The following is a 16634-nucleotide window of genomic DNA, read 5'->3' on the forward strand; positions in this document are numbered from 1 at the left end:
TTTCCACAGAAAAAGTAATAAATATTGAGAAGTATTTACACACTTAAGCATATTTACATGCTATAAGGAAAAAAGTACTAAAGTGAGGAAAAACTGATTTTCTCAGGGGTCTTTGTAAGGATCTTCCAGACATGACTGAGTTGGTGCACAAGGCTGAAAAATATATTTTTCTCCCAGTCAGAAAGAAAATCACAATCCTAATATTTATTGGTTTGGTCACATTTTGTTTTGCAGGTTGGGCAGATTTTTAAAGAAAACCTTTTATAAATATATATTTTAATTCATTTAAAGATTTTTTATCAATTGTCAGTGTTGCTGACATTTATTTGCTTTTTCATTACATTATTTACCCTAGTAAAACCGTATGATGGGGCTATCAAGCATTGGCCACCCCTAGAATCTGACTGGACCCCACTGATGCCATTCCAAGAAAGGGCAATCAAATTTTATTAAATATTTTATTACCCCACAATACCCCAATTTTTTATACCCTACATACAAAACACTAAGGACTCTCTTCTTTACCCACCATTAACCATTACTATTACTTAACCATTACCAGGTCCAGCCCAGGGCAAGATATGCCTCATCATAGTTAATTTTTTTTATTATTATTATTTTAACATTTCTGTTGTTAATTCATCATCATTTGCTCACTGGTAGTACTTTAACAAATTTGTCCATGTTTTGCTAGCAGTGCAAACACAAATTTTTATTTAGCCTAGCTGCTCCCCACCATAGTATAACTCTGCCTTTAACTGTAATAATTTCCTAAAATGTAGACCTTTTTTCTCTTCTATAACTGGACCCATTCTGGCATTAATAGCTTGATTTAACTGTAGACAGACCAGTGAAATATTTGTGGTGACCTGAATTCAGATGATGTGATTCGGTGCTTGGGTCAATTTATTCTGCTAACTTGTATTTACATCATTGGTCCAAGTTATGGTGATTTCTAGGGACAAACAAGCAGATAAATGGCGTTGATTTTGCTCATGTTTTGTTTACCTCCCAATTTTAATCCCTGCTTGAAAGGTGTTTCCTCAGGTAAGAATACCTTAACTGACGGTTAACCCGCTTGACTTTATCAGTCTGCTCCTCCCGTACACGGGTTCTGTCAGAAACCATTTCTATGAAGTGAGTTTGTCCCGTTAAAGGGGGATTAACGGCACACACAAGGAGTTCAGAGCCGAGCACGTTGCAGCGCGCCGTGCCAGCCCACCTGTCCAGTATGGTACAACGGCAGGGGGTGGGGAGGCGTACCCAGAGGATGTGACGTCCTGGTCGGAGAGGAGATTGTCCCGTATCCCGCAAACGCTGGCCATTAACGTCGATGTTTGGTGAGGATTATCACAAGAAGCGAGATGGCTGAGTGAGGTGAGTGTAGGCAGTTGGCTCAGGTGAACGGGGAAAGCGGAACAACAACCAGCCAAACAATGGATGTAACTTTTGTTATATCGGCTATCATTTTCACGCTGCTCGCTGTTGTGGTTGCAACGTCGATATTCAAAGGCTCCTCGCCTGCAGCAGACTTAGCAAACGCACGGAGTTATTTCCGACACAGAGTAGACGGTGTGACTGGAGGATTAGAGCAAAACGGCCATGTACCCGAGAAGAAGAAGACGAAGAAGGAAGTGGACGACTGGACTGAGATCAGCGGGAGCTCACACGATCACTGGGATGTAGTTAAAACTGTGCTTTCAGTAAGTGGCCTCTAATCTGTCTGTCATAGTGTATACATAGAGAGGTGTGGTTGTTTGCTTTCTTGAAGTGATTCATTATGTAATGCTCCCCCAATCTGAGGTAAGAATTCCTCCTACTCAGATACAGTCAGACTACATGGCAACGCTGCTGGAAGAAGCACTGAAGTTATTGAATAAATGCTTTTATAAGATTTTGACAACTGTTTAAGCAGGTATCAACATTCAACATATGATATAATATGGAAATATGAAACAAAAGCCATAAATAGTTTGTTCTGCTTTGTAGTGTGATTCAATTTGATCATTATAACTAATAACTTGCAAGCAGTATTTTCAAGCTTTGACCGGTTCCAGTCCAAATGAAGGGATTTCACATTATTTGTAGTTTCCATTTACATAATCTGTAAAGTCAAGGGCTGCAGCAGTAAGCAGCTGAACTGAAACTGTAAGCTTACATTTACACCAATAGCATTAAAACCTCACCTGTGTAAAGAGAGTAACATTGTTTTTTGTTTGTTTGTTTGTTTGTTTGTTTTAACGCAGTGCTCTGCTAGGAACACCCCATCCTGTCATTGATCTTGACTTTGTGTACAGTATAAGCCCTCTCGGGTATCTATCTAACCAAAAAACTCTGCAGATACAGGTCTGATGGCGTCTGTGAGAAGTGAGCCCAATCCACAAAGATCTTATTCCACAGATCACAGAGTCCAGCTTGTTCCTCCTGTGGCATTCATACAAACATAAACATAAATTTTATGTTGCCTCTTTGGAAAATGATTTTGTGATACCATCTGACAGGAGGAGGCACACCCCCATCCTCACACAGAAGAAGCAGCAGCAACTGAGCACTCCTCCACGTCCAGCTTGTCTGTCCCCAGTTGTGGATCCAGGCACATGAGTTTAGAGGTAGATTTGTCATCTGAGGCCTCGTCAGGGAGGAGCCGTAGGTCATTCATTGGGCTCTCTGATACGGAGCTCCTAAAGTGTGCTTTCTCTTACCCCCAGACCGAAGGAGCCACAGAGAGCCCGGGGACCAACGGTAAGCCCTTTAATGCTTTGAAATATACTCGCTAGTTGAATGTTTTAAAATTTATTGTCTTTGGTATGTAATATTTCAGGGTTGGCTCATGTATTCTTTTTATCTGTTTAAGCAGAGAATATGGAAACGAATCCTAATAATTCCTTGAAGTATGTTCCTGGAAAAGCACGATCCCATCATTTACAGATGATGATGTCCAAAGAGGAGTTGGAGGAGGAGCAGAGGTCAGTAAAAACTGAAAATAGGGGGTCCACTTTCAGATGAAAACCCATCTATTAAGAAGCTTTAAGCTGTAATTTATGTTTGTTGGTAATTTTGATCCTGGTTTTATTTATTTATTTATTGAGCTGACAGCTTTTTTAAAAGTTTAAGGAACATGCTCCCAAGTGTCATGATGGAGGAGGCTTTCAAAAAACATGGTGACCTAGATGTTTTAATGATAATTGATCTATGGTATAAATGACCAATTACAGCTTCAAAACTAGGCTATCCTTCTCTATTTGCCCACGTCATCCCAGAACTACAAAAAAAAAAAAAGCTTTTAGCCTTACTGAAAATGGTTGTGTCAGTGTCGCTTCCTCCTCCCTTCCTTTTGCCGCTTCACGTGTGCTGTTCTCACTCAGAGCCTTGCACGTTTACCTGCTCTATCACCACTCGGCTTTAGGCTGGACTGAGTCAAGCAAGCTTGAGCCTTTGCCAGGCATTAGCTCACTGGCCAATAAATGACAGGAGACTTAAAGTCGAGAAACCGCTCATAAGGTTTGCTCGCTGCTTTGGGGAGAGAGAAAAAGTGTTTTCTGTAATGCATCTGCACGCCCTGCTCTTATCATTGCAGGATTCACTCCAACAGATTTTAACTATCTGTGAGCCTGAGAAAGGAGCAAATATGTGGTAAAGTATGAGTTATTCTCACCTCTTTATCCCAGAAGAGTCCCTTTCCAGTCACTATATGAAAACAACTCCAGGCCAATTTGCACTCCCAGTCTTGACCTCAGCAGTGATATTTGCCACTGCAGCTTTTTATTCTCATGTGGCCATGAAGCGACTGATAGCTGTGCAGTGTTACTGATCTGATCCTGCTTTTCCTTCTCCTGCTACCCCAGTATTACCCATTAGATGTGTGTTTCTCAGGTGTGTCACAACAGGTGTTAATTATGTCTTCTATTACCACCTTCAAGGTTAGTTTATTCTTTGAGGACTTTCCTGTGCTTTGCCACAAGGTGGAGTCAAAGTAATACGACACTGAGACGATCAAATAAGATAGCCGTTAATAAAGCCTGTCAGTCACTTAAGCCCCCTTTACAGATCAGTCTTGCCACTATAAGCCACCTTTGCTCTTTCACAAATGAACCAAACAAATTGGCTTTATCCCGCACTCGCAAATTATGGCGTTGTAGAATCAGAGGAAGCATAACATTAACTCGGCCGCATTGGTGTGAAGTGGCATATAAAATGTGCATCTGATATATTCCGCATACCATCTACCTCAGTTAGCACGCATTGTTGTACCTGGTAATGTCGCACATCATGCATGATCAAAGCTTCACATTGCATGGCTTGATGGCGACTTGTGTGAAAACTCACAAGGTGGGCCAGCTCTGCCTATGTTGCTATCTCCTGTCAGCTCAGACGGGTATCAGAGGTGGATTAACTGTGTGCCCATTGCATCTCCAGCCTTTCACAAATCTCACCTGAAGACACCAGACCTGGTTTGAAAAGATTTGTAAAAGGGGCTTTAGAAATGGAAAAGCTGCTCGTCATCTTCAACCCATTCAGCATGATGGCTCTGTTTGATAAATTAACTAACTACTAAAAAATGTTCCCAATAATAAATGAGACTCTGAAGCATTTCCAAAGAGGTGTAACAGTGAATTCTCTGGCACCTGTTAATCTGTTGGTGATTGGTAATTAAACAGTTTGTTGTGGTTTCTGTTTCTTAACTTACTTTAAATATTTGGTGAAACATACATGTTATTCAGAATATCTTTTTGTAATTCCTTAAATATTCTGAGATTTTTGAAGTGGGCATCAAAAATTGCATAGACATCACTATCACACATTAGAGTAATGAACATGTATAAATTATATTTAATAAATACTATTCATTATTAAATGATCAACCTTTCTTTTAAATCTGTATATGTAATTACAACCAAAGAATAGAAAAAGAAGGCTATTTGTTATATTTGTATATTTATAGTTAAAGTAAAATGAATATTTATGTTGCTTATAAGCTAAATTTTTGTGCGTTTTATTCGGCCTAATATATGTTTTCACGTTTTGTGTTCATATCTACATCTAGTAAAAATGTGTTTTGCTTGATGTATTTGTGCAAGTAATCATCATTGTGTAGGATAATTTGTTCCCATTATCAGTGTTTCATTGGTATTTGTCACCCTAGAGTGCAGCGTGAGCAACTTACCGCCATCTTCCAGCTGCTGAAGGATAACAAGGAGACGTTTGGAGATATGTCAGAGGGAGACTTAGAGGAGCAGCTCCGACTCTACTCCATCTGAGACTCCTGAATGAAATCTGCTTCATACCTGTGCTCTTTTACTCCAGAGCTCACCTGAAGGACTAACCCAGCACACCAAATACATAAATGTATATATATTTATTCACAGTATTCAACATGGCTGAGCAGTCCACTCTCACAACAACTGTGTTTTGAATTTTGAAGTCTTTTTCCATGTGTCATGCACACACGCGTGCAACAGGTATTTTACCTGCAAATAATACCAGAAATGGGATAAAGGAATTTTTTTTCTGTTAGATGCATCTGCATAACACCCCCCCTTGTTGTGTAATAAACCAGGTTATTGTGAGGCTGTGTGTGTGTGTGTTTTTTTTTGCTTTAATGGTTGTCTCTTGTCAGTAAGCTGTATTGTAGCCCTGCCCAGTCACCTCCATGGCAAGGCATCAAATTATCCAGTCTGCTTTTCCACCTGGTAATAAGTTTCTTGTCTGGCTTGTCTAGAGGGGATGATTAAGGAAGATTAAGCATGGCACAAGGGCTTTTTGTCAAAGACTTTATTGGTGAGATACTTGCGAAAAGTTGGTGATTTGTTCATGTTTAATCAAAGAGCAACACTTCCACTCAGGGATGGCACGTCAGACTTCCAAGATTTTGTTTTTCCTTCTTACTATTTCAGTCAGTGTTTCTCTTTTTATTCTGTCAAGGGAACATTTACCACAAATCATCAGGTAAGCTGTGCTTTTGTATATTCTATAGAAAAAAACAAGATAAAGGTACAAATAAACCAATCTCATAAGTTTGTTCATTTTTGTTCAAGAAAAAGTGCCGCATTTATCCTGCTAATGCTTTTCTGATGTTTGTTAATCAACCTTAAAATGCAGCTGGAAAGCCGTCTCAAAAAACCTGAGGTCCAGAGAAAAGGGCAGCTTGTTTGATAACTATGCTGTACTACAGCAAGAGAAAGGAAACTGGACTCCGCCGTCTGTTGTCTTTACCACATCACACAAAGCAAAATTTGCTGATACAACCCAGAGGAGCTCAGAGACTAAACTAAAAAATGATCTAATTACCACATCTCCACAAACTGAGACTCCTATTCCCATCGTCTTCCATAAATCCTTCAATAAGCTTCCTCAGTGGGATTTTGAGGATGTTTATAATGAGGATGCCCCACCTAGACTGACGGTAATTATGTTAAGACATTAAACCAAAAAAATGTATAACCTTTATGGGTGTGGTAAAGCAGTAAGCCATGCATCTTCTTGAAATTTCTTCACATCTTGAGCTATCATCAGTTGGTTTGAATGACTTCTTGTTCATTTCTATCTTTTGTCTCCTGAGCTTTCACTAAACAAGTTATAGACACAAACATTTTCTCTTATAGATTTGTCTTATAACTGAATCTTTTTATCACATTCAGAATTGTGCTCCGTCTCTGCGAAACTTGAAGGACGAGGCTTTCCAGAAGGATTTTCTTCCCAACATACGTTTGTTTCTGTACAAAGACAATATTGACATGAGGGAGTGGAACCGACTGTCACATTTTAACAGTCCTTTTGGTTTTATGGAATTGAAGTACGATGGTAGGTGTTTCTTTTTGTCTGAGACAGTATTTCATAACTACTTTGTGAAATTGATGAGTAACAGAAAGGTATTTTACTTCTTTAATGCAGATATTTCCAAACTTTGCCTTCTATTGTTTTGGTAAAGTTGCATTGTTATAAAATATTTAATCTTTTGATTTAATCTTTGGGGAAATTCGTCCCAGATGGTTTAAAGAGAAATAAAGAGTAATCCATTTGAACTGCTTCACACATTTTTCACATAGAGCTTTTAATGAGGCACATTCAAGAAAAATTGACTTCTGGTTTCAGTCAAGTATTTACAGTAGACTATGCCATCTTAGTTTTTTTCTCTTTTTTTTCTCAGCTTTTTCTCTGAACTAAAACATCTATACAGCTTTGACCATGTCCATATTATTATCCAATACTGTAGCACAATCAAGAACATTACATCAATCTTCTGTGTTTTCTCACATAAGGCAAATGCTTTCTTGAATCATTCAGGAGTTTAACTAGCCAAAGTAACCGAGTTAAACTACAGAATAAAACAGCGAGTAAAATGAGCCAGAATAAAAACATATATGAACTAGATCCAGAAAAGAAGATAATTAAAGCAAAGAACCAACACTAACCCACAGCTTTGATTGACCCAGCATTTACTTTTCTATCCAGCCATTAAACAGGGAAAGCACTATGGTCTATCACTGCTTTACTGTTCAGTTATCCCTAATATTGTGAAAATCTGCAGCGGACAGATTAATAAAATATATTTAATTGGTACATGACATATTTTTTTAATAAACATGAAAAATTCAGACTTCAGAAAAGACCTTCAATTTGAGTATTTTAGAGCTAACCAGCAAACTGAAATTTGCTATAAAGAGCTATAAACCCTAAGAAGAGCTGAAAATTCTCTCTAGGTTCACACCAGTAAGTGTATTCCTATTTTCATATGGTCATATATGATATTGTTAAAGAAAGTTCAGTAAGATGCTGCAGTTAATATTAGTTAGTTATATATTAACAGCATATTTTTGAGCTCTACTTAAACAGCAGCCTGAGTTTCTATTCATATTTCATTTGTTTGCAGATGTAATGGCTTCAGTGAAACTGATTCCTAAACCAAAAGAGCCTCTGCTCCTTCCAAAACCAACTGGAAACGGCTGTGTGCACTGTGCTGTGGTGGGCACTGCAGGAATCCTTAACGGATCAAAACTAGGGGCTGAGATTGACGCTCACGATTATGTGTTTCGGTAAGAAAGTGGGAGAAGTAATTTTGTTCATTGGGATTATTGTGTAATAAGATTGAAAAGCAAAGGCTTAACTGTAATAAATTGTGGGGACCATGCTTGTTTTTGCATGACGCAGAGGTAAACACATTTAGCACTAACTGTTCCAGCTGAGACTATATTCAATTTTGTGTGTGAACCCATTCGGATAAGATATGGACAAGCTAATAACTTAAGCACATGCACCAGTTATGACTACATAGCCTACTAATTAAATATCTGTCAGTGACCTTCTGTAACACCTCGCAGTGACAACAATCACATCTTTTATCTATTTTTAAAACATCTTTCACAAGTGTATGGGGATTTTGTTCTTTTTTTGCTTTGTTGGACTCAGTTGATTGAAACAGTCCCAGTCTTCATTGTTGCTAAATGTCAAAACCCAGCTGTTTTTGGTCAAACATGCTTAGCTGATGTCTGTCAAGGAAATGAATGGTACAAGCCAAGTTACCAGCTCATACACAAATACAATCATCTATCAATTAATGGAGAAATGCAACACAATTAATTCATTTTAACTATTTTAAAGCATGATTAAAGTACGTGTGTGACCACTATTTTTCTTTTAATTAAAATGATTATAAAATGTCATGATTATTTGTCTACCGGCATCACATATCAGTAGGTACTGGTCCAGTGAGAATATGTCTGAGGTTTAAAATAATGACTTTGATATATACTGGTCATTTCCTGCTAAATGTAGTTAATGATGATCTGTGCATGCTTTGCCACAGCTGAAGAAATTTTTCAAACTCAGTGTAAAATTACATTTCTAACTTTGACTTTGCTGACACATTTCTTTTCCCACCATTAATCATCATGCAGTTGCAACATAATAACACATAATGACGCATAAATATATACTGGTTACTTTACAGACTACAGTTTATCTTTTAAATCGCAAATTACTGACTCAGCTACATCCTTGTTTGAACAAGACTGTGGAGTCAAATACCAAACAACTTTGTTTTTTTCCATTCCACAGGCAGCTGTAAAAAAAATAAATAAAAATTAAAATTAAGCTTAAAAATATCAGTAAAAACAAGGAGCCAGTTTACCAGCATGACTGTAAAGTTCCACTTCATCTGCTGCTATGTGGGTGTGTCCTGGCAAAATGAGAGACCTACTGTAACAGTGACCAGGTCTTTACATCAGTCTTTCTGTGGACAGATGACACAATCACAGCATTTTTTTTTTATTTTACTAACACTTTATTTAACCTTATTAAATTTTAGATCAATGTCTTTTTGCGAGGATTTGTTGACGTGAAAAGGACCCCAGCATGCATCATGAGAAGGAAAATACAGTTGCAAAATACATTATAATAATGAATTATAACAACCAATCATTTAGCTATTTTATACTGTGCAACAGGTTTTGAAGTGTTATTGCTGAAATCTGTAGTTTGATTGGTGCACGTAGTTTAGTTCAACAACAATTAAAAAGAAAGGAACTGTACAAAAGACTCTCATGTTGAACGAAGTCAGAAACTAAATGAGTGCATACATTTTCAGCTCACTTTGTAAGGCGTTTCAAGCTGCAAGAGTGGCTAAACTAAAAACTTTAAAACAATGCAAAGTTGCAGTCAGCTACATACATGGTGTGTGGACAAAAGTTGCACAAGGACATACTTATCGGATTCCATTTAGAATACAAATGTACATAGTGACATAAGGCTCAAACATCCTGTTATTTTCAAAACATCCAGCTTGTTTTGATGAATATGGTAATTCATATAGTCTTAGCATTAGCTATCCTAATGTGGGAGCTAATAGAACAGCAAAATAGACTACACACTGCTGATGTCCTTAGTTTATACTCCATGAAAATAAAATGATGGCTGGCTTTCATTCAGCAACCATTGGTCGGTGAAATGTTTTGGTTTTCCACAGTGTTTTCTCTTCCTGTCTTCTGATTTTTTTAAACTCATGCACAGACAACAATCAGAATATTGGGGAGCAATCTAAGTGTGTTAATCTGATTTCTGATAATTAGATGAATTAAGCAGAGTAGATTGTACTGTTTCCATGATCATTTGAATAATGATCAGATTTTTTATTTAAATGTAAGATTGTCTCTCTTTTAAATAAATATTTGTTTTCAGTAAAACTTCCTGGTGAAATAAAACTAAAAGAAATATTTTCACTCAATCTACTGTATGGTTGGTTTATCTCAGTCATAATAAGCTTAAGTCAGGGGTGTCCAGTGTCTATCCTTGAGGGCCACTGTCCTGCAGGATTTAGATGTTTCCTGCTGATGTACTTGAGTTAGATTAAAGGGTCAGCATGACTGGGTAGAACTTGATAACAGATGTTGATTAATTAGAATCAAATGTGTTGAAGCAGGAAAACATCTAAAACCTACAGGAAACCTGTCCTTGAAGACCAGAGCTGGACACCCCTGGCTTAACCATTATGAATTAGCTTGAAGAAACTTCAGTCACAGGTTTGAAAAGTCATTTTCTTGGATTTGCTCATCTGATAGGATGAATGGTGCAATCATCGAGGGTTTTGAGGAAGACATTGGGAACAGAACATCAGTGTATGTTCACACGGCCCACTCCATCACAGCCTCGCCTTTTTTTTTCCAGAAGTATGGATACACATCAGTCCCACATGATGAGGTACTGAAACTACAACAACTGTGTAATATACTGTGTAAATATTACTTTCATTCTCCTCTCTCTTATTGCAGGGTATAAAGTATGTCCTGATTCCTGAGGGGATGAGCGATTTCCAGTGGCTTGAAGGTCTTCTCAAAGGAGAAAGAATCTCTGCTGGCAAATACGCCAACAAAGAGTGAATATTGCCTCAATTGTTGTTTGCATTTTATTTGTAAAGAATGAAACCATACAAATCAAAAGAACATCTATCCAACTATCCATCCATACATTTATTTTCTATACAAGCTTCACCTTGTTCAGGGTCATAGATGTCATAGGGCAAGAAGTCAGGTCACCAGTACAGGAAAACATACTGCATATTAATCCATTGTCTAAATATTCCACAACAGAAAGATCAGCCCATATTTGTGTAAACACTCAAATATCCGTTTGAAGGCCTCAACGGTCATTTACTGGGGTAGTATTGCCCCAGCAAGTCATATTTAATATGGATGGAGTTAAAACAGAACTCTAGCTTCAAGCACCTACTCAAGTTTTCTAACTTAAAACTCAATGTTTCTCGTTTTAATGACACATTGACATGAATTATGTACATTCTTGGAACCGTCCACATCCTGGGGCTGAGAAACCACACCTCACAACTTTGTACTTTAACCCGGGGCATCACATGACCGCTGCAAATTGCTTTATGGCCCTGCATCACAGTCCAGCAACTGAATCAACACAGGGACCTTTTTTAACTCACACCATGGTGAATTCAGCAAAGAAAACCAAGAGCCAGAATGTCCAAAGTCAGTCTCGAGGGCCGCTGTCCTGCAAGTTTTGGCTATTTCCTGCTGAAAGCACACCTGCTCACACCTCAGAAGCACACCTCAGATTAATGGATCAACTTGGGCAGCACTTGACAATTAACTGTTGCAGAGTGCCGTTTAATTTGAACCAGATGTGTTGGAGAGCAGAAACATCTAAAACCTGTAGGACTGTGGCCCATTGAGGACTGTAGCTGGACACCTCAGTCCAAGAGGATATTATAAGAGGAAATAAGAAAAGAGAATGTGACATAAAAAGACATAAGATAAAAATTAACATTGGACTGGCTTTAACTGGCTGGAAAGAGTTCAGATAAGAGACAGGATGCGAGACAGATGCTAAATTAGTTTTCATTATGGGTGCGAAAGTTAAAAAATAATAATAATCTGCCTAAGTTCATAAGTGCTGCTTTAATACTAGTTTTTGTTTTAATGGAGGTCCAGTAATGAAGTCTGTGTCTGAGGGTACTATATTAACACCAACAAAAACACATATAATATATCAGTTCATGTACTCTAAGCATCCAGGGACCAATGCAAACAGGAAGCAAAAGATTTCTTTGGTAGAGGTAGGGGATTTGACGGGCATTCATTTCTTGGTAAATCAATTAAAAACTGCCCATTTTCTAATAACTTAATTGCTAAATGTAGCTGATAAATTATACATTACAAAATACTAACCATTGCATTCTTCAGTAATCACTGCTGTCTTTTGTGTTGTAACTCTCCAGGCCCAGGACCTACTATTCAGGGCAGTACAATGAGAGTCGATTTTATGTTTTACACCAGGACTTCCTCCGATATGTACGAAACAGGTAAGCCTTAAAATATTTTGTGATTAAAAAATTAGGACTTTAGGATCGTTGTTTGTTTTGTTTTGTTTTTTGTTTTTTTTTTGTTTGTTTGTTTGTTTTTAACATATATATTACATGCCCATTTATGTGCATTTTTCCATAAATCAAAACCGGTGGCTGGTCAGTATTAGTGGGGAAACTGTAGCATCTGCCTTTATGAAAGAACCATACATTTTTCCTTTTTTTCATCATCCAACTTCTCAGTGAGACAAGTAAAAGGATGTTTTAATACTTTCTAGTATAAGTCAGTGTAATAAAATGACATGGTCAATTTAAAAAATACAGGATCTAAATCTTACAGAATTGAGCTCCCTAAAGCATTCACTCCTGAATGAAGCTCTAACATCAAAATGGTCCCTTTCACTGGTTGTAATTTGTTTTTCATTTAATTTGACTCCTGTCATTGCCCACAGATTTTTAAGGTCAAGTAATCTGAATACTACATACTGGCCGATTGTTCGACCAACCAATGGAGCATTTACTCTCTTCCTGGCTTTGCACACATGTGACATAGTAAGTTAATATTACCCTACCTTTAAAAGTAGGTGGAATATTGGTATCAACATTTTTTAAGTATACAGAAATTTAACTCTATGTGACAGCTAAGAAAAAGATTTGCTATGGGTAAAACATTGTTTAAAGCCAATATGGCAAAGCCTGTGAGTCTTGTGTTTTGCAAATGTGCTATTTATTTATAAACACTGCTTCAAAATTATTCTTGACATGTCCTCTGTTTTTTTCTCTAATATTGTCATCTTCAGGTGAGCGCCTATGGATTCATAACTGAAGACTATAATAAATACTCCAACTATTATTTTCAAAAGCGCATTAAAAGCGATTTAATTTTCTACATCAACCATGACTATAATTTGGAGAAGGATTTGTGGAAGAGCTTACATGACAGAAAAATAATTAATCTATATCAAAGAACTGGACCACAGGAAGAGACAGAGAAGCTTAAGGAAAGCTGGTATTCTACGTGACATCTGCTGGAAAGATGCAAAGTTAAACCTGCCAAAAAATGTCTTCTGCTGTCCCACATTTATGTCAGGCATGACTAATGTCCAATGGAGAACATAGTGCAAGAAGATTTAATTAAAAATGAGGACACTATATTTTCTTTGTTTTTTGTTATATTAAGTATAATGTATTGGGGGGGGTTTGTTGTTTTTTTTTTGTTTTTTTTTTATTTTGTTCAATGAATCACTAAGGGGCAATATCCCCCTCAGCTGGGAGTCAGATTATTTTAGTTATATGGCAACTGTTGTACATTTATACATAGTAATCTAAATAAATTAGCTTTTTGGTAATATTTCAGTTCAGATGATATTTAAAACACTGTTTCTGCCATTCAAATTTGTCCTTTGTAAGACTGAAGTGGAAAACATCTAATAGCGGCTGTTATGGCCCCAAGCCTTGGCCTTGAATTTGTATGTACATTTTGTGTTTGGTTGCAACCAGGTGATTGGCAGACTGTTTGAATTTCTTCAGCAATTGCCAGGCTGCATCATTGTTCGTCTGTGATTGGCTGGATCCTTGGCACCCACCTGGCTGTGCCATTACCAGTCTGCGATTGGTTTACTCTGTCATCACCTGTCTGCGATTGGCCCAGTCACCTGATGTCCAACTACTTAAGATGGCTGCTGACTGTCATTCAGGGTAGCTGCAATTACCCACACAGCTTTTAATTAGGTGTTGTAGTGTGTTTTGGGTGGACTGTGGTTAGATTGACTTGTTTTGAAGTGGCATGTCTCAACAAGGTAAAGAGGTCGTCTTGTAACCAGAGGGTTGCCGGTTCAATCCTCGGCCAAGTCGAGTTCATGTTAAGGTGTCCTTGGGCAAGACACTGAATCCCTAATTACTCCTGATGGGATGTGGTTGAGCGCCTTGCATGGCAGCTTTCGCCATCAGTGTGTGAACGGGTGAATGTGATGTATGCGCTATGGGTATCATCCCAGGTACAGTAAAGCACTTAATAAATACAGACCATTTACCATCTCTTTTTGCTTCTTGAGTTATATTGTGGTCTTTAGTTTAATTTTGGTTAATCTTGAAAACCCTTGGTTGTAGTTGTTTGCTTTGAGTTCCGTTGTGTATTGCTTTCAGAACTGTTCATTTATCTTTAGTCCTTAGTGTTTTGACTGTAAAATAAACCTTAATAAACCTTTTACTTAAACTATTTAATTTCTTGTCCTTAATGTTGGCAGCCCCTTTCCCTTACCAGAGCCGTCCATCTGCAGCCTCCTTAGTTTTTTCGGTTTCCTATGTAGTTTTGTTTTGGGTTTTTTTTGTCGTTGTTGTTTGTTTTTTTTTTGTTGTTGTTTTTGTTTGTTTGGTTTTCTTGTTTGTTTTTTTGGTTTTTTTGCTTGCAAAGAGTGCTCTAGAAAATGGAACTTACTGGATACATAAAACCTAATAATTGAATGTTAATCTTATATTTCATGTGGCCTGTTGATGAACTAGAAACCTGTACCCCGCCTCTCACCTCATAGCCACTGGAACAGGTTCCAGTCAAGCCTAGTATAAATCAGGGATGTTAATTGAGTCATTAATAAAGCAGATTTGGATGCTTCCTGTGTTTTCTTTGCGAGTGCTGTTATTGTCAACAAAAAAGCCCAAACAGAGGTTAATAAGAAACGGTGCATTGGTGAAAATACCACTGAAATATACAAGCTTTCTCTCCATCACCACCCCTCCCCTGGCCTTCAGTTGATGAGCTTGTGGATCATTTCAATGGTAAAATTACAAGTATTACTGATGTCATTGCTCCCACTAAGGTAAAAGTGATCGCTGCTGAAAAGAGAGCTCCATGGAAAATGTTGAAAAGCTCAACGCAGGTGGCAGAAAACAAAGTTGCAGGTTCGCTATGAGATCTATGAAGAGAGACTGAGGACTTATAATCTGGAGCTGAGAAATGCAAGACGATTTTTCTTTTCTGACATCATTGCTAAGAACAGAAATAATGCTCATGCCTTGTTCATTACTGTTGACAGGCTAACTAATCCTCCTGTGTCAGTAACCCCAGAACTTCTGTCCAACCGAACCTGTAATGAGTTTGCTTCTTTACTGACAAAAAACATAAAATCAGGCAGTCAGTGCTTCCATGCCAGGGCGGAACATATGTCCCTGTATCCACTCAGAGACATGAACACCATGACACACTTTTCGTCAATCAGTTCTAAAAACCTGGATGAGATCGTTGGCCATCTGAAAACCACCACTTGCTGTCTTGACGCCCTGCCAGTTAAATGAAGACAAAACTGAAAGAATAGTTTTTGGAGCCAAGGAAGAAAGATTGGAAGTCAGTACTCATCTTCAAACAACTAGGTTAAAAACTAACAACCAAGCCAGAAATCTAGGAGTAGTCATGGACTCAGACTTGAATTTTAGCAGCTATATTAAGACAGTTGCGAAGTCAGCCTGTTATCACATGAAGAACATATCGAAGATTAAAGGACTGATGACTCAGCAGGATTTAGAAAAACTTATCCATACATTTTTCTTTAGCAGACTGAACTACTGCAATGCTGTCCTCACAGGTCTCCCTAAAAATCAGACAGCTGCAGTTAGTCCAGAGCTGCTCGAGTCCTTACTAAGACCAAGAAAGTGGATCCTATAACTCCAGTCCTCAGATCTTTACAGTAGCTTCCTGTATGTCAAGAAATTATTTCAAAATCCTGCTGTTAGTTTACAAAGACCTGAAATCTTTAGGGCAAAAATCCATTCAGGATCTTTAACTGTTCCCAGAGTAAAAACAAAAACCCATGGCAAGTCCTCCTTTTATTTCTACGGCCCTCGTATGTGGAACAGCCTGCCTGAGGACGTGAGGGGAGCACCTAGTGTGGATATTTTTAAAAACAGACTCAAGACCCACCTTTTTAGTTTAGCATTTTAATCATTACGTTTATTACTATTGTATTTATTCATTTCTTTATTCTTAACATACAGGCTGTATTCAGCTTCTATTTATTTATCATTTATGTATTTGTTTTATCATTTTGATTCTCTTATTTCATGGGTTCTCTTATTTTATGGGTCTTAGCAATATTACTTTTATACCCAGGGTTGGTTTTTAGATTGTTTTAGATTTGGTTTTACAGTGTTTTATCTCAGTGTTTCCCCACACCACTAGACCCCAGAATTTATGACAGCGTTTCCTTGGTCCTTTTAACTTGCTTTTACCCTCTGTGATGTGTGTGTGTTTGATGGGAAGGGGTGAGGGGTGGGCTTGCTGCTCTTGGGTTGGGGTTCTGGGGGATTTTACTCTCTGTAAAGCACC

At 37.9% G+C, this 16634-nt stretch overlaps 2 protein-coding genes across 8 annotated transcripts; both read left to right on the forward strand.

The window, feature by feature from the left end:
• The first annotated feature begins 718 nt into the window (after positions 1-718).
• Positions 719-5567, forward strand: LOC121633036 (matrix-remodeling-associated protein 7-like). 6 transcript variants are annotated; one of them, XM_041974897.1, is made up of 5 exons: positions 719-1703; positions 2502-2742; positions 2855-2966; positions 3578-3633; positions 5144-5259. In XM_041974897.1, exons 1-4 carry the CDS (start codon positions 1437-1439, stop codon positions 3597-3599), a joined length of 642 nt encoding a protein of 213 aa, XP_041830831.1. In that variant the 5' UTR covers positions 719-1436; the 3' UTR covers positions 3600-3633; positions 5144-5259. The 6 variants fall into 6 exon arrangements, with proteins under 6 accessions (XP_041830831.1, XP_041830832.1, XP_041830829.1 ...); XM_041974898.1 differs by having other exon boundaries at positions 724-1703; positions 2858-2966; XM_041974899.1 differs by lacking the exon at positions 3578-3633 and having other exon boundaries at positions 1067-1703; positions 2502-2609; positions 2709-2742; positions 5144-5567.
• A 166-nt stretch (positions 5568-5733) lies between these two features.
• On the forward strand, positions 5734-14616 carry LOC121632612 (alpha-N-acetylgalactosaminide alpha-2,6-sialyltransferase 1-like). 2 transcript variants are annotated; one of them, XM_041974253.1, is made up of 9 exons: positions 5734-5946; positions 6100-6403; positions 6639-6801; positions 7871-8033; positions 10554-10692; positions 10764-10867; positions 12233-12316; positions 12769-12868; positions 13117-14616. In XM_041974253.1, exons 1-9 carry the CDS (start codon positions 5846-5848, stop codon positions 13336-13338), a joined length of 1380 nt encoding a protein of 459 aa, XP_041830187.1. In that variant the 5' UTR covers positions 5734-5845; the 3' UTR covers positions 13339-14616. The 2 variants fall into 2 exon arrangements, with proteins under 2 accessions (XP_041830187.1, XP_041830188.1); XM_041974254.1 differs by lacking the exon at positions 6100-6403.
• Positions 14617-16634: the final 2018 nt, after the last annotated feature.

This window comes from Melanotaenia boesemani, chromosome 21 (assembly GCF_017639745.1).
Source record: "Melanotaenia boesemani isolate fMelBoe1 chromosome 21, fMelBoe1.pri, whole genome shotgun sequence".
In the NCBI taxonomy this organism is placed as follows: Eukaryota; Metazoa; Chordata; class Actinopteri; order Atheriniformes; family Melanotaeniidae; genus Melanotaenia; species Melanotaenia boesemani.